A 25,460-nucleotide genomic window follows, 5' to 3' on the forward strand; every position below is an offset into this window, starting at 1 on the left:
GCAGGGTGTGTGTGTGTGGGGGGGGGGGGGAATAGACCCAATACAGGACCCTGGAAAGCGACAGGCCAAGAAAGGACATCTCTTCTTGTGTCTGGAGCACTGGGGCTGGGTCTTGAAGCTGAGAGTCCAATGGGGGTGATTGGCCTCTGTGTGTGTGTGTGTGTGTGTGTGTGTGTGTGTGTGTGTGTGTGTGTGTGTGTACGTGTGTGTGTGCCAGTCTTTGGGTTTGAAATTAGGGCCTGGGCACTGCACTTTAGCTTTTCTGCTCAAGGCCGATTCTCTATCACGTGAGCCACAGCTCCACTTCTGGCTTTTCGATGGTTCATTGGAAAGAAGAATCTCGATGGCTTTCCCGTCTAGGCTGGCTTTGAACCTCGAGCCTCCTATCTGAGCCTCCTGAGTTGCTAGGGTTACAGGCATGGGCCACCAGTGCCTGGCTGTGACTGGCCTTGGTAGTCTCCCACTGTCTGGATTTTATCCCGCCAACTACAAGAAGCCAGGGGGAGGCCCCGGGGCAGGGCAGGCATGACCTAACCCAGGTGGCTGGATTGGGCTGTAGGACTTGCTGATAATCCATTCAAACAAGCCTCCTTACATCGTGCGGGCTGTGGAAGAATCAGACCGCGTGCTTTGTGCGGGTTGTCTTTACGCTCGCTTTCGCCCGGCGAGTGGCCCCCGGCGGTTTCCCCCGGAGAAGGACTTTGCCTTTATGGTTTCTGTGTGCAGGATCCGGCAGGACGCCGCGGCCGCGCTGATCTTGCTGTGGAAGGTCACAGCCACGGGGTTCCGGCAGTGCTCCCTCATCGACGGGCGAAGCGTCACCCCCCTGCAGGCGCCCGGGGGCCTGGTGCTGTTGGAGGAGATGCTAGCCTTGGGGCACAACCACTTCATCGGTGAGTTACCCCCCCGTAGCCCCACGCCACGTCCCGTCCAGCCCACGCTTGGCCTGGGGTTCAGACACGCTCGCGAGGGAAGTTTTGCTCATTTCGTAGGAATTTTAGGCTGTCGTGCTGTACGGTTTTATTGGCAGTCAGAATTGGCTTTTAGCAAAAATATTCCCGGTGAGTAAGCGATTCACAGAGTGCGTTCTAGGCCACCTACTTAGAAGTATCAGAAGGGATTAGAGCTCTGAGCCTCTGCCCCTCATCCACTTCTCTCCTGGGGGGGGGGTCACTTTAAAAAAACAACTATGATTTTTTATTATTCTAAAAGTGATGCGCAGAGGGCTCACAAGTTATATCTGTCAGAGAATGACTACATTTCTCTTTTGGACGACGTCCCCTCTTCCCTCCTGTCCTCACCCACCAGGCCGTATAGCTCGTTTGTTTACGTAGTGTCCCGTGAGTACCACTGCTGCGATTTTTTGTGGTTGTTGGTCACGGCACTTGAAATCGGGGCTTGGGAACCGTATTGGAACTTTTTCAACCAAGGCTAGCACTTGGAGCCACAGCACTACTTCTGATTTTGGAGTGGTTCATTGGAGATAAGAGTCTCATGAGCTTTCCTGCCCAAGCTGGCTTCGAAATGAGATCTTCAGATCTCGGCCTCCTGAGTAGCTGGGATTGTAGGGGTGAGCCACCAGCACCCCGTGCCACTGTTGTATTTGTTTACCCTTTGTTCCTCCATTTCTCTCTCTCTCTCTCTCTCTCTCTGTGACTTCTAACATCATTCTTTATCGAACTTGCCTCTCAGTCTTGCCTTCTGTCAGCTTCTACATATCCAGCTGCTTGTTGTCAAATTGAGTGTCCTGGAGTAGAAATGGCCTTCAGCATACAAGGCCCTCGATGTCTCCACCCCAGCCCTCATTGCTTTATGAATATTTACACTGTTTCATGGAAAGAAGGGTCTGGTATCGGTCTTATGAGATGTGTGAACTCTTCCTCCTCTGTCACCTTTCCCTTTTGCATTGCAACCAGCTTTGGACTCCTCTAGCCCCTCCTTAATGATCACTTCTGTTTTACCTAAGTAGATCTCTTCCCAATATGTACTTTTCTTTATGCAGTGTTTGGGGGGTAAATAACTCAGTACCACTGTTCAGGGCTGTCTGCTCGGTGGGGAGTGTCAGAGGTGCCCCTTAACTCCTGCAGTTTACATTTTGAAAATCCAGTCCATTGCTCTGCCCATCATCCTGTGAAGTGCACGGTGCTTGCTGGTCTTCAGCAGGATATATATTTTAATTTGCACTCGGGGAAGGGATGGATGCTTTCGTGGGTGAGGACCAGTCTTCTGGGGTGTGGCTCCTCTGTTAGGAAGCTGTTGAAGGATTTTTTTTTTGCCATTTCCTGGTGAAAGCCCCACTGGGCCCATACTGAGGGAGTCTTCCCCACTCTCCTCCTCTCCTAAGGCAGAGAGCCTCACTCCTGCCTGCTGCCCACCCACCGACCTGCCCTGCCATTGCCAGGTCTCTGGGCTCAGACTCCGGGCGCGCCTCATCTTCAAGACCTCATTGAAACCCCTTCTTTTGTCAGGAAAAAGGATAGCCAGAGAGTTCACTCTGCATGGGTTTTCAGTCTCCCTTAACGTTTGTAAATTCTTAGAAACACCTGACGAGAACCCCTGGGATGTTCTCACGCTTAGTTCTCCTTTCGACAGGAAAACTTATGGACAGGCACATCTGCTTTATCTACATCTCCTCACTCAGAGACACCTGACACCTCTTCCATGTCTGTCTGTCTATCTATCTATCCATCCATCCATCCATCTTCTATCAATCCATTCACCTATCACCTATCATCCATCCATCTACCTATTTATCCTATCATCTATATATCTATCAATCTATTGATCTATTTATCCTCTATTTGTCCATCCATCCATCCATGCATCCATCCATCTGCCTATCTGTCATCTATCTAATTATTATTATTGCTGGTACTGGGGCTTGAACTCTGGACCTCACCCTTGCTTGGCTTGCAATTCTACCACTTGAGCCACACCTCCAGCCCAACATTTTTAGTGATTATTTTGGAGAATTATTTTGGGGCCTCCTAGACATAGTTGCTCTGGCTCGTTTCAAACAGGTATCTTGCAAGTCTCAACCTCCCGAGTAGCTTGTATCACAAGCTTGAGCCTGGCTTTTATAGTTTCTATTTGTTATTACTTCATTTTGGTATTTTATCCCTTTACTCTTTGAAGTTATTTACATTTTGATTCAGCTCATTTCTTTCTCCCTTTCTTTTTTTATACTGCTCTAGTTTCTCCTATTTGCCTATTTCTCTACCCTCCTTTTATTCTGCTCAAAACCAATTATTTTTCCATTGTAGTTATGTACATATGATATCATTCTTTTTTTGTGCACGTGCTTGCCATGTAGTCTAGGCTGGTATAGACTTGGCATGAGTTGAGATTTAAATAGACAAAGAACTGGAGGCAAGGGGAGGGAGATGCATATAATTATTAAGGGAAGTCAGAGGATATCCAGCTTGGTCATTTGGGGGAAGAGTCCAGAGAGATTACTATTGCTCTCATCACTGGTCAGGATGAACAAGTGATCATTGCCTGGAGGATGGTCTGCCATGCCCCTCACCCTCTGTGCTTTAGTTTACTTTTCAGTTGCCTGCAGGTGGTTTTAGAGTATGTTCCTACCACAGCCTCCAACCTTGCTGGCATATGGGCGTGCAAAAAATGGCTCAGTCTGGTCTTGTTGATCCTCTGAAATCTCTCAGAGCTGGGATTACAGGCATGTGGGTCCTTTCTCAAGGAGTCCTCTTGGTGCTTGCTCGGGAGTTCAGGGGGACCAGAGGTAGGCTGGCACTTCCTCTCCTCCCTGCCCACTTCCCTGTCTGGTTACTGGCTGCATTTTACCTCTTCAGATTGCTTCCTGGCCACGGATGCCACGTGGAACAGCCCAAATGCAGCTTCCCGTGGGGCACAGGGGGTGGCAGGTTGGGGGTAGAAGAAGGAAGTGCCAGGATTGCCCAGGGCGTGCCAGAAGGAAGGATTCCCATGGCCAGCTTCTGCATTTTCCTCTTCCTGGAAGGGCGGCTCAGGCATGGAGGCCTTGAAAGCTTGAACTCAAGGCCGGGGCACTGTCCTTGAGTTTTGTTTTTTTTTTCCCTCTCAAAGTTAGCGCTCTCCCCCTTGAGCCACAGCTCCATTTGTGGCTTTTTGGTGGTTAATTGGAGATAAGAAAGAGTCTGCCCGTGCTGGCTTGGAACCGTGATCTTCAGATCTCAGCCTCCTGAGTAGCTAGGATTGCAGGTGGGAGCCACCAGTGCCTGGTGGCTCTCTTCCCTCCTTGGGTGCCGCTGCCAAGCCCGGTGGGGGACTGCTTCTTTCCCACCCCAGATCATTCCTGTCCTGGAAGTCCTCTGTTTCTAGCTCTGTATGACAGACTTTTCTCCCATTTCTACCCTCTTCCTCCTTTTTGGATACTTTTGATAAAATCTCCATTTTGCCTGTTGGTTGGCTTTCTTTCCTTCCAACAACTACATTTACAGCCAGCATCACACACTTTTTTTTTTTTTTTTTACTTTAATTGGAATGAAGTTTCTAGAGGCAAGGGACTGTATCCTAGCTCTTTGTAACCACGAGGAACACGTGAGCAGTCGCCTAACTGAGGAAATCTGGTTCATGCATAAGTTATTTGCTCATTTAAATGCCATGTAAAGAAAATTCCCAGCTGCAAAATGGATGGCTTAAGAATTCTTTTTAGGTTTCTATAACCTACCTCTGTGACATTTCATTACATTAAAGGTATTTTAAAGATTCAAATACAGAAAAAAAGTAAAGAAGAAACTTTTCATCATTCTTTTGGGAAGTCTACATTTTGTCTTTTTAAGATATCTTGGTCTGGGGCTCAGGGGTAAATGAGCTGAAGAAAGTTTAGGAAGGTCACCACCTGTAGAATTTTTTAACATTTTCTTTTTATGAAAATGTGAGATTTGAAAATGAAAACATTTTACTTTTTCACAGCCACCTTAAACCCACAGTTGAATAAGGTCAACTGAATTCCTACAATAGAGGGGGGGAGGATTGCCAAACCGGGACATGGTCAAGTAAAAAAAGGAATAGTTAGAAAAGGGGAAAAAGCAGAGGAATGGTAAAGCTGTGCTGGAATGTGTAATTTAGATCTAATTCTTATAGCACACATCTGGTCACTTAGGATATTTCTATAAAGTTTAAGTTGTTAAGTTGAAACAGAATTTCAATATTATTACCAACATTCAGGATTTTAAAATTATTATTATTTTTTGTGGCTCCTGGAGATGGAACCCAAGGCCTCAAGCATGCTAGCGAGGCAAGCTCATTATCACTTTGAGCCATGTCTCCAGCCCTTTTAGTTTATATTTTGTTTCTGAGATAGGGTCTCCCTCACTTTGTCTGGGCTGGTTTTGAACTTGAGGTTTGCATACCTCTGCCTCCTGAGTATCTGGGATTACAGACATGTGCCATCACCCTTGATTAAAACTTTTCTTTGTATTACTCAGAACGAGGATTCAAAAAAAAATGAATTAGCTATGAACTTCATGTTTAGCTTTCTTCCTAACTGTTGTCTGGGTCCACATCATTTATTTATTGAAATAAACTTAGGGCCACATTCCCTGTGGCCCTAGCTGGCTGAGGTTCCCAGACCCCACCGTGGTGGAGATGGGGCAGCTAGTCAAAGAAGAATGAAATGGTTTTCTTCCTAAGGTAGTCTTGTGTAGTAGGCTCCAGATGGGTGGATTTCCGGTCTACCCACAGCCTTGGTAACAATGCAAGAGGTTCTTTTACCTGCTAAATTCTTGTAAATTCCAAGATCTAACCAAGAAGTGCAGGAAAAGTCAATGATAGAGTAAATTCAGTCCCCAGTTCATGGGTCAGAACAATAGTATGGGTGTGGAGGTGCTTGGGGAATGATCTTTACTAAAGTCATTCTCTCCTGCCTCTTCCAGCCTTTTAGGACTTAAAAAATCATTTATTGTAAGGGTGATGAACAGAGGGGTTGCAGTTACATGAGTCAGCTAACAAGGACATTTCCTTTTGAACAGTGTTACCTCTTCCTTTGTTTTCTCCTAGGTGCTCCCCCCGCCCCTCCCCATTGTAATGATCATTTCCACCATAGTGTCTAATGAATATCACTGCTGAACTGGTTCACTGTTTGTCCCACGGTTTCTGTGTTTCCCCTCCTCCTCCCCAAATCAGATCAACATATATAAGACAAAGGGTACAAAAATTAAAAAACAACAACAAAAAACAGCAACAACAATGAATAAACCAAAGGAAAATGGAAAAAAAAGAACTGAAAACAGTACAATAAAAAAACCTCTTGTTTCTTGGAGTTCATTTCGATAAGCATCATTTTATGTGATTATATGCGCATAGTTATTGAGCCCTTGTGATCCTTTCCTAAGAATATCCTCCTTTGTTCTCACTGTGTGAATGTTTAGAGTGCCGTTTAATTAATCATGTCCAGGTGTAATTATTTGTCTCTTACTATCCATCGGGTTTACCTGTAGATTTATAGGCACATTCTGTTGATCACAAATGAGGAAAACATTCAACCTGTGTTTCTTTGGGTGTGGCTTAATTTTCTTAACATAATTTTTTCCAAGTCTTTCCTTCTCCTTAGGAATGGGACAATGCCATTCTTTCTGATGGAACCATAGAATTCCATTTATGAGATGAGAAGAACTCCATAAGAATGGGACAGAGGATGTTCTGGAAAGACAAATATTTAGAAAGATCAGGGAGCTTTTAGAGAGGGACATTTAATATTTCTTTTGTCTTTACAAAATCATGGTTTCCCACAAAGGTCTTGGATATAAAACTCAGAACCCTTTGTGTAAGGGCAGAAAAACATCTAGAGGCCAGTAAGGAATATAAACAAGCAGGACTGAATTTTGACCAAGGCTGTCGCTCTCTCCTGAGTAATGCCCTCTCTGATATTTGGGTTTGGAATGCCACGATCGTTTCAGTTTTCACACGCATCCTTAACAAGCAGCACTCTCATGGCCTTCCTGTTTTAACATTGTCATTGTGAGTTTGGCCTACAAGATTTCTCTGTGCCTGGTAGACGAGTGGAAATTCTTCTTCACTGAATACACTAAGAAATGACTGCTTGGCTACGTCGTGAACCGTAATGACAGCTCCTGATGGAACATAGGCCCACAGCATCTAGTCACCTGCGCCGCCGCCCACCAGCAGTGAGCCCGGGCTGCTTCATTTCCTAGTGCGGAACCCTGGTCTGTGCTGGCCTCTGACAGAGAGAGGCTGCTCTGCTGAGATAGTTACGGTTTTACATCTGCAGGGTGGAGACCATCCAAATCCAGAGCTGCCAGTCCTGGCCTTCAGGTGCAGGTGGGAGTTGATAAACCTACAGTGTATGCAATAACTGTGTATTAATAACGGTGTATGAAGTAATTGTGGGCATCCAGGCCCCTGGGGGCAGATGAGGTGAGGCTGGGGTTCCTCTGGGGAGTCCCGGCAAATGGAGTCGAGGGGGAAGGCTGCCCAGGACCTTCAGAGGCCCTTGCTTTTGCTGACTATGAGGAGAATAGTGTGAACTAGGAGTGACCCAGGCTGCGTCAGAGCTGACCTCCTCATTTCTCCAGTTTCCCCTCTTGTGGCCCGAGCACCACTGGGCTACACTGCAATTCATTGCTTAATTCTATTTCTAGCGCAACAAATGCATGCACTGAGAAACAAAGATAAGCGCTGGGCACCAGGGCCTTACACCTAAAACCCTAGCTGTTCAGGAGGCTGAGATCTGAGGAGGATGATTCAAAGCCAGTCCCCAGCAGGAACGTCCATAAGAATCTTATTGCCAATTAACTACCCAAAAGCCAGAAGTAGAGCTGTGGCTCAAGTGGTAGAGCACTAACCTTGAGCAACAAAGAATCTCAGGGACAGTGCCCAGGCCCTGGGTTCAAGTCCCAGGACCAGCACGAAAAGAAAGAAAAGTTAAGATAATTTGCATAATGCAAGAAGTGATTGCATCTCAAATTAGAAATCCCCCCCCCCCCAACCCTTTCAGTCAATCTAGATAACTTCTTTCCCATGATCTTGGGGCTTCTAGGCCACCTTGCTGGTGCCCACTGAAGCTGGAGATTCTGAAAGAAAGCAGGACAAAGCGTGAGCACAGAGGAAAGGCAACTGAGAGAGAGCACTGTTCCCCATGCCAGTCATAGGCAAGAAGGCAAACCTGCCCATCAGCAGCTGCACACCCACCCCCTCTGTAAGCCTGGTCCCTCCCTCCCTCCTTCCCTCCCTCCCTACCATGTGGGATGTCCATTTGCAGCCCAACCGAAGTGTGCCTTTCTAATCCCCCCTCCCCCGTTCTCACGCCCACATGAAGGAGTGATTAATTATTTTGGCATGCATAATAATGCCATCAATCAGAAAGTCTTCATTGGATATTAATGAGTGGACACGGCGGGCAATGGTATGAGTGTTAACGGTAATTTTGCAATTGATTTGCTAGCATTTGACAAGTTGAAACCACAGTAGTGGAAGATGAAGTGATATAATTCCAACTGATTAGGAAAAGGTGATCAAATAGGCATTAAGGAAATGAATTTAAATTGGACATTCTGGGTGAGCCAACAGAATTTCAAAGGAAAGTATCAATTAATTTTTTATATTCTAACCATTGATATTCAGGAGCAGACCCTCTTTTCTTTTAAGTGTTCATTTATGCTTCCCTACCCCCGCCCCCCCCCCCCACACACAAGGAAAAATACTTTTGCTAAATGGAGATTGCCTGATGCCGAAAGAGGCAGATGGAGAGATTTGACAGGCCTAATTGTCAATTTTGATTCAAAAGAGGATTTTATAATTTGAATATTTTTGTACCATTATGTATTATTTTTGTACCAGTTAGTCTTTCTTGAATTGGGTGCATAAAGCACTTAAAAAAACACACACACACACAAACCTCTTAGGACCTCATACTTATGATCCGAGCTTCTCAGGACCTAGAGATCTGAAGATCAGGGTTCTAAGCCAGCCTGGGCAGGAAAGTCCATGACACTTTTCTCTCTGATTAACCACCAAAAAGCCAGTAATAGTGAAAGACATTTCCTTGCATTATTGATGCAAGACAGACTTTGATTCTGACATTATTATTAACTCTGAGCAATAATTGTAAAAAGTAGGAATCACTTAATCACTTAAGAAAGCAGCTCCAAGTCACAGGTTTGACTTGTGAGGCTTAGTAGGGGGCGGAGTGAGCTGTTTGCCGGGGCCCGGGGCCTGGTTGCTTTTTTCCAGAAACTTTTTCTTAGACACACACGAGGCCGTGCTCCATCGGGATGAGTGCTTGTGTCTCCTCCAGTTCCTATGATGAAACCCAGGTCTCCATTGTGGTATGGGTCAGGCCTTTGGGTGGTGACTTCCTCCATGAATGGGATTGGTGTTCTTACGAAGGAGGCCCACCCCTCCCTCCACCCCCCCACCCCCGCCCCTCACTCCTCTGCCTCAGAGCATATATTGAGGAGACGGCCATTCATGAATCCAGAGGGGAGCCCTTGTTAGATCTCAGCTCTGCCAGTGCCTCAGACTTCCCAGAGAAAGGATCGAAACTTGTGTTGCTTCAAAGCCAACCATTGGTAGTCGTGTGTTCGGCAGCCCAAAGACTAAGATGGGACTTCAAGTAGGTGTTGGTTGTTGATGCTGTGGTTAATGATGGTGGTGATGTTGATGCTGGTGATAACCCCGGTGAGACTGTAGAGCCTGTATCATATGCTTAGACGGTATTAAAGGCTTTGCCCGTATCGAGATCTTCTAGCATAGCAACCATCCAGGAGGTGTTATCTCTATTTCTGAAAGAAGGAGCCCAAGGTAGACAGTTCCCTTCCACCATCCCCTCTGTAATAGAATGGGAGTGACTCGGATGATCAGCCCGGCCCTGTAAACACGAAGGAAGAGGAGGAGGGAGGGGAAGGTGGCGGAGTTCGTATTTGTGAGCTTGCGACACTACCTAGCAGCTGAAAGGCCGTTCCACTTGCACCCTGTAGCCGAGGTGGTGGGATGACGCAGAGTGATTGGTGTGTGGGCCTATATTGATTGCAGTAGAGGCGCAGCCATTGGAATCCAGACAGCTCAGGTGCAGTGGCTTAAAGACATTACAAGTTAATCAATTAGTCCCTCTCATCTAGCATGCAGCCCACCCCTGGAACCATGCTGGCTGCCGGCTGCTTCAGTCACATGGGCCCACCAGCCAGTTGGAAGGGAGCAAGGGAAGGCGGCCCGGCCCCGTCATTGAGTCATTTGAAATGATATCATTAAAGCACAAAGGCTCCTGTTCTTAGTCTGATCCCAGACAAGTAACATGGCCTAGTGACAAAAGGGGAGGGGCAGGAATTAGGCAAAAGATGTAACCCTGTAGGCTAGGCACCTCTGCTGTGCAGATAAACCACTGCTTTGGTGTTGTGTAGAATGCCAGCCTAGGAAGGACTCTCCAACTGCCATTTGCTGTTGTTGTGTTTTCTGTAGTAGTGAGGATTGAACCCAGGACCTTGCTCTTGCTAATCAGGTACTCTTCCACTTGAACCATGCCTCCAACCCATTTTTGTTTTGGCTATTTTGGAGGTAGGGTCTCACTTTATGCCTGGGGTGGCCTGGACTGTGGCCTCTTATTTATGACACCTCATGTTGCTGGGGATGATAAATACATACCACGGCTCCCGGACTGTGGGCTTGTCACATAGTAGCTGGGATACAAGGTGCATGTCAACACACCCTGACCTTGATTGAGATGGACGCATGCGAACTTTGATGTCTGGGCTGGCCTTGAACAGTGATCCTTCACCTTCTGCCCCCTAAGTAGAATCACAGGCTTGAGCCACCCTACCTAACTCTTTCTATTAATTTTTAAACTTTCAGTTTTAATTTATTAGTTAATTTGTAGTAGTAAAGGAACTTGAACTCAGGGCCTTGTGCTTTCACTCAGCTTTTTTTTTTTTCTCATAGCTGGTGCCTTAGCATTTGAACCATAGCTCCAGTCCAGATTTTTACTAATTCGAGACAGAGTTTCATAGACTTTTCTGCCTGAATTGTCTTTGAACCTTGATCCTCAGATTTCAGCCTCCTGTGTGCCGAGGGTTACAGGTGTGAGCCACTGGTACCTGGCTTTCAGTCTTTGTTTTGATATTGACGTTTCAGAGTTCTCTCTTCAGAAAGTATAGATGAAGAGAACAAGGAGGCAGGTGAGAGGACTGTGTAGCATGGGAGTTGTCAGTGTCTATGACAGCAGCTTTTGCTGAGAATAACTTAATGAATTTTCAGGTGATAGCAGGTTGGTTGCCTTTTTTCCCCCCAAGATATCATCAGGTTATCCTTACAACTTTTTTCCCCTGAGAACAAAGACTATTACTTACATGTTATTTCCAGTCATTTGTCTAAGGTGTAATCCACATACTGAGTTAAATGAGTGGCAAAGGGAATACCTGCAAGGAGCCATTGTGTCTCCTAATTTTGATAGCATTTCAAGCCATATCTTACTCAGAAATCCAGAGAAAATGATTTCTTCTCTTAAGAGCAAATTGCCCTGAATGCATCTTAACCCTTTATGCATCAACATTTACAAACAATCAACTGCCACCACTAGCACCAGCACCACCACCAAGCTTTTAAACGTGGATGCACATTAGCACACAGGGACTGTGGCATTTTAAAGAAGAACTTGATGATTTTTTTTTTTTTTTGGCCAGTCCTGGGGCTTGGACTCAAGGCCTGAGCTTCTTTTTGCTCAAGGCTAGCACTCTGCCACTTGAGCCACAGCGCCACTTCTGGCCGTTTTCTGTATATGTGGTGCTGGGGAATCGAACCCAGGGCCTCACGTATACAAGGCAAGCACTCTTGCCACTAGGCCATATCCCCAGCCCCTAAGAACTTGTTTAATCTCCTCTTCCTTCCCCTCCTGTCTGGGCTGCATTCTGCATAAGTGAGACTGAAGAGGAGACAAGTTCTTATGATAAGGGGTGTCGGTGGGCCTTGTTTTCGTAGCATGGCGCCCTGAGCGTGGTCTTGGCTCCAGCCCCTTCTTACTCTGGTATTGTCCAAGACACATTTACTTGTCAGGATTTAAAATGCCATGGAGTTATAATAATAAGAGTTATTATTTTCTTTTCTTTAAATAATTGCTCAAGGGGTTTCAATTCATCATGTCCATTTGTGTGTACAAAGCATCTTGATGATTGTAGGACTCTAGGCATTCACCCACAGTGAGACCGAAGGAGAATACTCAAGGGAAGAGTACAAAGGCACACTGCCTCGGATCACGTAAAATAATATTTACTGAAATGAAAAAAAAGTATTTTTATTATCTCTAAATAATTGCCCACAAAGGGTTTTCAGTTCAACATATCAATTTATGTGTACAAAGCATCTTGCTTATTATTGTGACTGTCATAGATTGTTGGAGCCAAGGTTGGTAAGATGAGTTACTTACCCAGATTAGAGGATAAAAGAAACAAAGGCTTATTAGGAAGCTGGTACAAGAGAGACGCAGTGGGCAGATGGGCAGGAGCATAGAGCACCTAGGCAGTGTAGGGAGTGGAGTCTTTGCCTTGGGTTAGGCTATTTTTGATCGACTCCATTTTTGTGGATGTTATAGATTGGCTATCTTTTCTTCAGACTATGGCTAGAATTTTATCGGCCAGCAAAATCGGGAGCTCAGTATTATGTCCTTATTCCGTCGGCCCCATGTTGCCTTCTTGGTTCAGTTCTGCATCCCAGGTGGCTCATTTCAGGCCCTTGGCTCACCCCTCCATCCCACCTGGTCCTTGGCGGCGTCTGTCCACCGTGTCTCCTTCCCCAGGGGCCTGCTCACACACGCTCACAGATCCAGTGGAATCCGGTCTCAGTGGTGCCCTTGCCCCCTGCTTGTGTGGGGTGAGACTTGAACCGTGAGTTCTCTCCTTCCTGGTGCCCCTGCCCGTGGAAGGGCCCGGGGGTCCCCAGGGTCACCAGCTGGAGCTGCAATCTGGAAATCCTTCGTGCCTACCGGGTGTCGACTGTGGGCCTTGCTGGGCTCCGAACGGCGTTTACAGGATGTAGGCACGTGGGATGGCTCTCGAGTCTTCATAGGAAACCTTGGCACGGTCTGTTTCCAATACCTACTGCTCAAGACTTTATGGACAAAGCATTTTTTTTTAATCTTCTGCATGTACTTTGCCTTGAGCAGGAAAGAAAATGGTCTTTAGGCAAACGACCGGAGCGAGATGAGCAAATCCCACTTGCTATTAATCCCAATGAAGTGTTAACTACAGAGTCCATTTAAGACTCTTTAGCCTTAATATTACAAAAGAGAAGCAGTAAAGCAAATAGTTAATGGCCCAAAGTCAGCCATCTCATGGGCTTTAATTGATGCTTGACCACTGTGTTCCGCAGATAATGACTGGACCTCATTCACTCTCTTTGTACCAGGGGAGCGAGTTGGACAAAGTTACTGTTGTTAAAAGCCTGTAATGATTGTAGAGCATGTCATTACTGCGTTAATTAGCACTATCTGGCATTGAGGATAAGAGCAGGGTGTGTGGATTTTGAGCTGGGAGGAGGGTAGGGAGGAGGGTAAGGAAGAAGACATGGAAGGAGAGAAAGAGACCCAAATTTTCTTTGGCATGCTAACAGGTTGCTTGGGACATGTTCATAGATGATACCTGGATAATCTTTGCAGAGGCTTCTCCTCCATTACAGAATTTAAAATACTTCAATGAAGGGAACTCACCCTGCTGTGTAGCAAATAGAAGTGGTTCTCTCAGTCCAGTGCTCTTTCCCTTCCACCCTTCCTCTCCCAATATCTAAACATTGAGAGAACTTTCTGGAGTCCTTGCCAATCTTTTTCTTCCCCTTGTGGACTCATGTGTCCCTGCTATAAGCCAGCATAGCCACAGGTCTGACGCCATAGAATACTTTGTTACTCATGTCCAAGAGATCTCTTTTCTCACCACTGTGGAGAAATCCTATAGACATTTCTACATCACATCATTTTTCTAGTATGCTTATATTGATTCTATATGGTTACTGGTATATTAGTAGTCAGATAACTTTGTAATACTCGTCTTACTATAGAACTTGTTTCCTGAGCCCCATCCATTCTCCCTCCCTCTGTGTTTTCTTAATCTTGTGGTTTTTCAATTAGCATCTATGTGGGATGAGGAAATCACTTAAATTCAGTCCTGGTATTGCTAACTTCCTGTGTCCTTTGTCCAGCTACCAGTCGGCCTGCTCGTTTCTGGGTCTCAGCAGCATTTCAGACAGATCCACTGTGTTCACAGTATGAGTCTCCATTCACCTCCTGTCAAGACACGCACACATGTATACCTGTGGTTTCCTCCTGTTCCTCATACCCCATGTGTCTGCCCGCAAGTCTTGGCTCTTCTTCCCTCCTCCCTTCTCTTAACCTTCTTTCTTTCTCTCCTGTCTTCCTTTCATAAGTCTCCTCTTTCTTGCTTTTAATTTGCACCAGGCTTTAGTTGGGGCTCCCCTGGGCAGGGCTCATCCTCAGTCTTTGACATGATCACAGAAACCCAGGTGCAGGTGGAGGCCTGAACAAGTCTTTCTGACCAACTTGGGGACAGAAGCGTGGTCTGCACAGTAGAGCCCCTTGGGTTTCACGGAGAGATGAGCAAACTGCTCTCAGAGGCTCACAAGTGTGCCTCTCATTCAAAGCAATTGTGACTTTACTAGTGATATGACTTTGGCGAGTTAGGGCCATCCATCCATCCATCCATCCATCCATCCATCCATCCATCCATCCTTTATTTATTTATTCTACAAGATCCATGGTTCTTAAGTGGGAGTCTACATCTGAATTACTTAGAAAAAACATTTCTTTTTGGTGCCATCACTGGGGCTTGAATTCAGGGCATGAGTGCTGCCCCTGAGCCTCTTTGGCTCAAGGCTAGAACTCTACCCCTTGAACCACAGTGTTGCCACTTCCAGCTTTTTCTGAATAGTTTTTTTTTTTTTTTTTTTTTTTTTTGGAGATAAGAGTCTCACAGACTTTTCTGCCCAGGCTGGCTTTGAACTGTGATCCTTGGATCTTAGACTCCTGACTGGGATTGCAGCTGTGAGTCACCAGTACCTGGCTACTTAGGAAATCTTTTCAAAACCATGTCCACGGGAGACTTATTTCAGACCATGGGCATTGAGTCCTGTGTTTTGGAGACGGCAACAGGTACTTTGAAAAAGCTCCGCCCCCCCCCCCCCCCCCCCCCGCAAATTGAAGCTCTTAGGTTCAGTATTAGTTAAGGATGTTTATGTTGTGTGTGTGTGTGTGTGTGTGTGTGTGTGTGTGTATGTGCGCGCGCGCGTGCTAGTTCTGGGACTTGAACTCAGGGCTTTGTACTCTTGTTTGGCTATGTGCTCAAGGCTGGTGCTTACCACTTGAGCTACATTTTCAATTTGGGCTTTTTCTGTGTTAATTGGAGATAAGAGTCTCACCGACTTTTCTGTCCAGGCTTTGAACTGTGATCCTTGGATCTCAGTCTCCTGAGGAACTAGGATTACGGCTAGCAATGCCTGGTTGCTACTACAACTATTAACTGCAAATCTGGATGGAGCAGCAGTAAACAATAGTGATTCCTCTTTGTGCCCTTGAAATCTAGTATGATACCACATTGGTAGACATGAACTTGGTCAATGTTTACTGAGGAAATGGGAGCAAATTATCTAGAAAAATCTACCTTGTATATTTTTAACTATGTACTGATTTGAGTTATTTCCTGCTAAGTAAATTTACTAGTCGAGCAGAATTTAAAAAATAACCCTTGGAAGAAAGGCTCTTCTACATAATTATAGGGCACTGTGTTGTCTAAATGCTTAGTGAGCAGACCGATGATAGAGACTTTGAAAAGTAATTGAATGTGAAGCTAGAGAACAAAGCAGAGATGTAAAAAAAATACCTTTATAATTACTGGTATCTGATGTTATCTCTATTATTTTATGTGTAGAAATGTCAGGTGGGATAAGACCTTTTGTAGCCTTTCAACATTCTATCAAACTGCTTCTCTACCCTGGATCATCAGAAGTTGATAAATAATGATATTTTAGTAACCTAGTATTTGTGCATTTGGGTGACTGCTGTTCTACAAAGTAGATGATAAGACATTCTGGCACCTTCTCTTAAGGGAATCCTCTTTGTGGCTCTGGCTGTGTGTGCCTCTGTCTTCACCTCTTTTACCCTGTCTCTAAGCCTTGTTCTTAGGGGGAGAACATGAATGGAAGGAGGAAGGGTGAGCAGGTGCAGTCATTCTATTCAATGTGCATTATGTACAAATGGAACTATGGGACTTAGAACTATGTAACTAGAGATGGGAGGGGTGACATTGATGAGGATGCACTGTATTCACAACCTGACTCACGGAACTGAAACCTCTTTGTACGACCACTTAGTCATAATAAAAAAAATGAATGATAATAATAAAAGGGGATGGAGGTGTGGTGCCAGTGGTGTATGGACACAAACCACACTTCAACCCACCCCCTTCTCTTACATTTCTCAGTCCTGCGGTAAATAGCATGAACTCTTGCCTGAATTCTCCCCTCTTCCCCCTGCATTCGTCTACCCCTCTCCTCTCGGCCCTACCCTTCCTTCTTGTAAGTACCCATCTCCTGGTTATTTTGATGGGCTTTGACTTAGTCTTTTTAAAGAATTATACTATTTGTGCTCTCTATAGAGTCTATCATACTTCAGTTAATTCATTTGTAACTCCCAGTGTGTTTACTTGTAGATAACTGTAACTATATAAATAATCTAAATTAAAAATTTATTTGCACAATATTTAAAACACATGTAAGACTATAGAAATGAATATGGGGTTTCTTTATGCACAAGTCTTAATGCCTTTTTTGCATATATTTCTACTTCTTTGGGGGCCCTGGAGGTTGGGTACAGGGCTTCACACTTGTAGACAGGTACCTCCCACTTCAGCCATGCTCCTAGCATTCTTGTATGTTTTTGTATATTTTTGCCCAGGGCAGGCCACAGACAGTGATCCTACACCTTCAGCTTCCTGCCTAGCTGGGTGTGACAGGTGCCTGGTATGGCTGATTGGTTGAAATGGAGTCTTGCTAACCTTTTTGCCGAGGCTGTCCTTGAACTGTGATCTTTCTCATCTCTGCCTCCTACGTCACATTGATTACAGGCATGGGTCCCTATTATACATTTTAAATAAAGAAATAAACTATTATATCTTCAGCCAGGAGATCCCTTCCTGCCCATCTCTGCTTCCTTCTGCTGAGATTGGTTTGTTTCTTTCCACGCATCTCTATATCAATTTACAGTTTATGTATTTATACGTAAAAGAGCCTCATGCTGCCCTGTATGTTTCAATATTTATATAAATATAAATAATGTTGAAAGAAAAGCAAGTGGAAGAATATTTTATATATTATGGCAGCTAATCATTTTCAGGTTTTATACATTATATAAATTTTATGTCGATGCCTGCATCTGTTCTACCATCTTTGTTTGCGGTGACTATTTATATACAATTTAAATTTCTATTTATATAATTTAGTTTTATAGAGAGTAAAATTGATTTATTTTTATGATCCATTTTGTGTCTCATTTGAAAAATGTTGTACTCTGAAATCAGTGAAACAGCCAGCTTCTTGTGTTTTCTACTTGGAGTTTTAAAGTTTTTTTGGCCACTTTAGCTTTTTTAATTTTTAATTTTTTTTGATCTTGGTCCTGGGGCTTGAACTCAGGGCCAGGGCACTATCAATAAGCAATTTGATGAATGCTAGTGCGGTTAATTGGAGATAAGAGTCCCATGGACTTTCCTGCCTAGGCTGGGTTTTTTACTATAAGCCATAAATCTCAGCCTCCTGAGTAGCTAGGATTACAGGCCTGAGCCATTGGCATCCAGACTCAACTTCACCATGTTTAAGCCATCTGGATTTATTTCTATGTATAATGGGAAATAGAGATACTTCTTTTCATGGTAATGAAATTTATTTCAATTGCACTGTAGTCAATCATTTTCACCTCTACATTCCTCCCTACCCCCAATGATTCCTGGTGCTATGTGGGCATTAAAAGTCTTTTGTCAGCCAGGGCCTAGCTACTCACACCTGTAATCCTAGCTACTCCGGAGGCTGAGATCTGAGGATCGTGGTTTGAAGCCATCCCAGCCAGGGAAGTCCATGAGACTCTTATCTCCAACTACCAAATGTTCAGGGACAGCACCCAGGCCTGAGTTGAAGCCCTAGGACCAGCACACACAAAACAGCCTATTGTCTTTAAAATATCTATGCATATTTATAAACACGTCTGTGGATATGGGTGTATAATTTTGAGACTCTTGGACTTGATCTTACTCTTGAACAAAACGGAGGGCATGTTTATGAGTTTTGGTAGTATTTGCTTTTGAAAGTTACATTCGTATGAGAAAGAGGTGCTTGCTTACTTAAATATTTATTAAATACTAAGATACTTATTTCTCCATTCCAGCTTGAAAGCATATTGATTCCTCAATAGTCTACACTTATATTAAATAAATATAAGTATATACATACTATAAATATCTGTATCGACTCATTGTTTAGCCGCAGCAGCCCAGTTTTGTCAGTTAACTAAAATCGTCCATTTTACTAAATGGATAAAATTGATAGTATGAGGTTCAATTGGTGATCAAGTAATGACTCCTTAATAAGCCCAACACAGAGCATGCGCCAGCATTGCGGGCCCACTGCGAGGGGGCTTGGAGCTGCTGGGTGGACTCCCCAGAGCACTTGGGGAGAAGCGTGGAGTGACGGGGAAGAGCGGGGTTCAGAAGCAGAGCCTGGACTCCAAGGTGGCCCACAGGGCTGGAAGGGAGAGGCAGGGACGAGGGCAGGGACCAGTGAAGGACTGCAGGTGGTGTCTGGGTGACGATGCTCCTTGCTCTTTACCTCGGTGGCTTCCCATGGTCCATCTTGAAGACACAACGTTTGGATGGAGAGTCCTATTTGCTTTACTCCTTTGTGCTACATTTTTTTTTCCTTTTTGGTCAGACTGGAATGCTACCTGAGGGAATCTCCGAGTTGGGTTGAGAGGCTGTTGGTGAAGCTTTCCTTCACTGTTGTGATTGCTTCGTTTTCTCTTAGGTTTTGTGAACGATTCTGTTACGAAGTCTATCGTGGCTTTGCGTTTGACTCTGGTGGTGAAGGCCAGCACGTGTGCGCCCGGGCACAGCCGCCCCAGTGACGTGGAGTGCTCCGGAAAGGGAAAGTGCACCACGAAACCATCCGAGGTAAGGCAGCAACCGGGAAGCGGTGGACATACATTTGCATAGACAAACACATGTATATGTGCGTGTGTACATAAAATGAGGATAATAGAGGAGAGACGCAGTATGTTTGCTGAAGAAGCCTTCCAAGTTTCTGGCTTCAATTATGGATTAGTATGCAACAATCTCCCTGTGATTTGTTATAAGTTTGTACGCTGATACGTCCTCTAGCTTTGGAATGAAGCAAAGATCATATCACGTAATAGAAATAGAAGGGGAAAAAAAAGGTAAGTACAGTCACTTGTTTATGAGTGTTTGGAACTGTTGTCTGTTAATGTGATCATTTCCTCCTAGGCTTCACATTTCTCTAGCAATGAGAATAGACCTGCAGATGGAAGAGAAGAGCAGGGATGAGAGGTCATGAGAGGTCATATTTGGCTTTGGTGGAGCCAGCGTCGTGAACATGGATACCAGCTAGGGGTCCCGGGTCCTTTCTTCTCTCCACCAAATAAAGAATTGTGAGGCTGGAGAAGTTGGAGCAGAGTTGAAAGTTGGGGTAAGGTGCCAAAGAAGGTGCAGATAGACTCTTGGATACTGGTGAGTGGGGAGAAGCCCCCAGCTAGGACTTATGTCTAGGAGGGCTGCCATGTGCTGCCTGAAGTCCTGTCTACCCACTTCTTGGTGATGAGGAGGAGCAGAGTGCAGACTTCTCAAGGCACTGCCGACCAGGGCCCAGATGAGGGCCCAGAAATCTCTAGTCTACTTGCAGTGCTTGTGGACTCTCTGCTCTCTCTCTCTCTCTCTCTCTCTCTCTCTCTCTCTCTCTCTCTCTCTCTCTCTCTCTCTCTCTCTCTGTCTCTCTCTCTGTACATGTCCATCCTGGGTCTTGAACTCAGAGCCTGGGCACCATCCCTGAGTTTTCTGCTCGATGCCCATGCTCTACCACTCGGGCGTCAGCTCCCCTCCACTTCCAGCTTGAATCTCATGAAGTTTCCTGCCAGGCTGGCTTTGAATTGAGATCTTCAGATCTCAGCCCTCTGAGGGCTAGGGTTATAGGCGTGAGCCACTAGTGCCCATCTGGGTCTCTTTTGAAGACATCTATTTATCTACTATCTATCTACTGTTTGTCTCTCTGTCTGTCTGTCTATTTTGGTTGAACCACAGCTGCTCCAGCATCTGGTCGGATCACTGTCCACCTCACCCCAGGGGTGGGCACCCGTCCCCTGTGCAGGTCGGGGCCCTGTCCCCTGTACAGGTCAGTTCTAGGATGTTGTCTCCAACAGGCCACTCTCCCTGATTTCCAGGGCCTGTAGGGAGAAAGAGGGCAGTGTCTCTGCTGGGCTGCCATCTCTCCCCGTCTGCCTACATTTTCTCTCTGACTTTCCCTCAGCACTGTAGAATCTCTGGGCTCTCCCACATTTGTTTGAAGTCACCTGGAGCATGGACCTGAGGACCCGAGTCTGGGGATCAGACCCAGGAGGGGACGGTTGCCGTGACTTGGACCACGGTGCGTGCAGCGCAGCGCTCGTTAGGAGAGTTGCGCATGTGGGCTCGGGGCTCCACCTGGAGAGCAGAGGCGTGGGAACCAGGCCTTCCTACCCTCAGGGGCGGGATTCTACTCACCACTTATGGCTTCTGTTCCCTGGCGTCTTTCCCTTTCTTTCCCCGTCCCTGGCTTCCACGTTCTTCCACTGGAGTTAATGTCCAGTGAAAGTAGACCCCCACCCCACCCTGTCCACCAAAGAGTGTGATCTGTTCTAGGCTGACTTTAAGGGCAGCAAGGCTCATCTTCTTGGGTAACCTACGCATGCTCTAATCACGGTGTGAACTTCGATGAGCGAGAGGAGCGGCTATCTGATGAAGGGGACATTGGGAGAAGTTTTCACATACTGCTCAGGATTTTCCTGTCTTAGGTATGATCTGGCAGTTGCTTTAAAAATCATTTTTTTTTCTTGATTTGGTTTTCCATGGGAAAAGACAGGAGATTGAAGGGAGGGGTTGAGTTGGACTGGACAGGGGAGAAGGATGAAAGGGGCGGCATTGGTGAAGATGCATTGCACTCACGAACCGGTTTGCTGAGTGCTAACTTCTTTGTACAACTCCTTAAAGACAATAAAAATATAATCTAAAAAAAGTCAGAATGTGGTCAGGAACCACTGCAGACGGAGTAGTAGAGAAGATCATCTCTGCTAAATCTTTGAGAATGGGCTCAGAGGTAAACCAAGGGCAGAGAGTCATACCTCTCCCTGCTTGTGAGAGGGAGGAGGAGGCTGGAGAGGAAGCTTGGGGTGAGGCCCACAGAAAGTGGCTTTCGCAGATGCAGATGTGGCTCCCGCGTCCCAGGGTTTTCCATCTCTGCCGGCTGGGCCCAGTCCACTGTCTTTCCTGAGAGAAGCCTCATTTATGAATGCAGTTGATGGGAAAGACAAGTACAAGTTCACGAGTGCTCTTCTGTGACAGTCAAAGCTGGGGTTGGGTGGGTCATGTACCTGGAAAAACAAGGGAAAAAAGCAGCGAAGGACCCATTTGATAAAGAGATAGAATGAGGGATTGTGAGTGCCGGAACTCCCCACGGGCCTGCTTGGAGGCCTTGCACAGACAGCCTGCCAGGGAACTGAGAAAGACAGTGCCAGCCAAAGAGAAGCGGCTCGTAGGAGCGGGGGGCCGCTTCTGGAACTGGTGACTGACAACGCCATCGATTCGCTGCAAGCTCTGCTTCCTAGTGGCTGGGTTTCTGGGGATGTGTTTCATCTACAAGGCAGTTGTCAGGTGATCTTAGCACATGCATGCTATGGGCATGTGCTCATCAGCACCTGGGACTCCTCCACGAGAAAGCTCTAGCTGGGGGGTGGGGGGAAGCCTGGAGTTTCAAACCGGCTCTCTGGAAAGGCAGCAGACACACTGAGCGCCTGGCAGGTCGCTTGGCAAACCTTGTGAAGCGTGGGGAAAAATGATTCAAAAGTCTTGGAGGAGAATGTCAGCCGATTTTTAGCTGACCCATTTCAGAGGGAGCAAATCTTGATTAGGGGTACCAGCTTCTCTGATGAGCATTCAGCATCCTTCTTTCTGTCACCCCCTGAAAGCACCTCATTTACCTCTCGTTAGCCTCTGCAGCTGTTGATTCTGCATCAGGTCACAGTGGCCAGTAACCATAACAGCTATTATAATTATCCCTGGGTGACTCGTAAGCAAATGGTCAGGCTGGCATTACCGTGTCCAAGATCCATCACTTTAGGTCGTGTTATCTTGGAACAAAATGACACGTGCAAATCAAGCAACCTCTGTTGAAGAAGGGGGGGGTGTGTGGAATGGTGGCTCATCGGTGTCTGTGTGTCTACTCGAGTCTGCTCGAGGCTTTGTGTGGTGCGGGTGACTTAGCAGTAGTTTTCCAGCAATAAAAGATCGTGGTCATCATGTTTCTTCCTTTTCACTGTTTCCTGAAATGAAGAGTTATTTGGTTCAGCCTTCTACACCATGTGAGAATCGACTCCATAGAACAACACAAATAGAACTGCATTTGGAGATTTAATTTTATTGCTTCTAGTCATTTTTATATCCTCTTATTAGATCATCCATCAAGCTAAAAAACAATTCCACACCACTCTCCTTGGGTAATGGAGCTCATTTCTCCCCTGTCAGCTGTCCTTTGGCGAAGGGATATTTCTCAATTCTGGGTTGATGTGTGGCGACGGTAGCGCTTAAGCTGGCTATTCTGAGGTGCTACTGCATTGTTCCAGGAAGTGCTTTTTAAGTGTTTACTATGACGCTGGCAGGACCTTCCTTCTCATTTTCTAAAGGCTGCCTTTGTTACAAGAGTTGAGTCTGATCTGTCTGTCTCTTGACAAAAATAGGCTGGCCATTGGCCCACTATTGATGTCTTTGAACTTTGTCACCAAATTGGTTAGCCTGCTTGCTTCTGGCTACTTGGTGACTGATCTGCAGATCACCCGAAAGGTGAGTATGTTAAGTCTGTTATACAGGTCTGTTTGCTGGCTTGAATGGTAAGCCTTCTGTGATACAAATTAGATGCCATGGAACTTGTCTCTCCAAGATCAGGATTGTCCAAATAAATAAAACCAATGAGATGAGGCCTTGAAATGACCCCTGCCATTATGTTGGGGTCTTGATACATCCAGATTCTGATGGCGGAGGCCCATAGCCTGGAGAGACAGGAAAGAATTGTGACCTGAGTCTGAAGGCTGCTGCTCCCCTGGGGAAAAGCTGAGGTTGAGAAGAAATCTGAGTTCCATCGATGGGCCAAATTCCCTCTTGCTTGGGCCATTTGGTCTCTTATTTGATTCAGATCTTTGACTTAATTGCCTAAGGCCAATCTTACCCTTCATTCTCTAATCATCCTTCACATGATGAACAGCCTACTTTATTCGAGACCTCCTGATTTAAACATAAATCTCATCACAAAACCGCCAGAATAAGGTGGGACCAAATGTTTGGGCCCTGTGGCCCAGCTAAGTTATATTTTATGTAATAAAATGGTTACAAGATCTCCTGTATTCACCCAATTCTCTCTTGCCCTCTTTCTACCCATTCCAATCCTCTGTCCAGCAAGGCTGAGGGCATTTTTGGAAACCTTGTTTACCATGAACAAATAGCCTGGAGCCCTTGACTGAAGTGCTGCTTCCAGCCTCCTCCTCACTTCAACTCTGATGCCTGTTTTTGGACTGCTGCGTGATTCTCATGTGCATGGAGATCGTAGACAGTGGTCCTAGAATCAGAGGCCCTGGGATCACGCTTGCCAGGCCCCATTCTAGCCGATTTCCTAAAGTGACTCTGCAACATGTTTTGTTTTGTTTTTTTTTTTTTTTGGCCAGTCCTGGGCCTTGGACTCAGGGCCTGAGCACCCTCCCTGGCTTCTTCCCGCTCAAGGCTAGCACTCTGCCACCTGGGCCACAGCGCCCCTTCTGGCCGTTTTCCATATATGTGGTGCTGGGGAATCGAACCCAGAGCTTCATGTGTAGGAGGCAAGCACTCTTGCCACTAGGCCATATTCCCAGCCCCTGCAACATGTTTTTACTCATAGATTGCATTGTCAGCCATTTCAAGACTGCTCAGAATAAATAATAGAAGATCAATGCCGAGAAGTGATCAATCCACAAACCTCTCATCCTGTTCGTTGGCCCTGGTCCATACTGATGAGAAGTAGGATCAGCTCTTCCTTGTCAGAAGGTCCCTAGAGGTCTCCTTAGCTCTTTCTTGAGGAATCCGCCATCTTTAGGCTGCAAGTATGGGGCAGGGCACTAGCTAGTGCTAACCACTGAAAGTTTGTTTTGAGAGACCATGGAGCTGGTGTCTTCCTCTGCCTTTCCTTCTAGGGTGGGCCTGGACCTGAGGATGTGCTGCCGTGGACCTCTTACCTCGTGGCATCTCCCTGCCACCCTCCTGTGGTCCCAGGCTTGGTGCTCAGGAGCCTGCTCTTCCAGCCTACGACAGTGCTCTTCCAGTTGGCTTTGACTTAACTGTAAATGCTCCACGGACAGGAACCGGCGGCTTTATCCGCAGCTGACAATACTTGCTTTTCTTCTATAGCCTACGTGGCCTGGGCAGGAGACACCGTTCCGTGTCAGCTCTCCCGGGTCATTTCTTTTTCCGTGACGAGAGTGGTGCATTGTGTGTAAATCCCCGTGGCGTTGGTTTGTTCGTTCCGGGGCTTCGGTGGACGGCAGTGAGGGGCGTGCGCACGCAGGCGCTGGGGTTTCCGAGCCCTCCCTCCCTGTGGTCCACGCATCCCGGATCTCTGTCTCCATCCAGATCTCGGTGATCTCCCGTGCCTGACGGCACCACAGCGCCTGTGCTGCCCCCTAGCTCTTTCCTCTGCTTCCCCCTGTCCCCCCCCAACTCTATCTCAGGCACAGGCCAAAACCATCCTGCTCTGGAAGTGAACCCTAATGGTCAGTGCAAAGGAGCACCCTCCTATCAGGCCTGCTAGTATCGTCTTGCTCTTCCGAGATGTAAGAGTTTTTGATTTCCACTTATATTTTTTAAAATTTAATTTTATTGTCAAGGTGATGTGCAGAGAGGTTACAATTATCTACGTAAGGTAGTGAGTGCATTTCTTGTCAAACTTGTTACCCCCTCCCTCATTTTTCTCCCATCTTCCCTCCTCCCCGACCGCTTGTACAGTTACATTTCTTTATGTCCATTGCCGCTTGCGTTCACTTGGTTGCCGAGTTCTCCAGCACTTGCCGTGGCCCTCGCAGCTCCCTAGGGGCTGAGGAATATGTTTTGTTTTGGGTTTTTTTCTGTCAAGGTAGGGCCAGCCCGGAGGGATTTGGAAGGTCTCAGGGGCTGCAGGCTGCACCAGCA

General features: G+C 46.2%; 1 protein-coding gene across 1 annotated transcript in view; it reads left to right on the forward strand.

The window, feature by feature from the left end:
• The window catches only part of Dner (delta/notch like EGF repeat containing), a 277,045-nt gene that overhangs the window by 126,735 nt on the left and 124,850 nt on the right, over nucleotides 1–25,460 (forward strand). Inside the window, exons 4-5 of the mRNA XM_048344595.1 lie at nucleotides 727–893; nucleotides 19,018–19,163. Of these exons, the coding sequence (XP_048200552.1) occupies nucleotides 727–893; nucleotides 19,018–19,163 (313 nt within the window). The remainder of the gene's footprint in view (nucleotides 1–726; nucleotides 894–19,017; nucleotides 19,164–25,460) is intronic.

The sequence above is a fragment of the Perognathus longimembris genome, chromosome 4, assembly GCF_023159225.1.
Source record: "Perognathus longimembris pacificus isolate PPM17 chromosome 4, ASM2315922v1, whole genome shotgun sequence".
Classification (NCBI taxonomy): domain Eukaryota; kingdom Metazoa; phylum Chordata; class Mammalia; order Rodentia; family Heteromyidae; genus Perognathus; species Perognathus longimembris.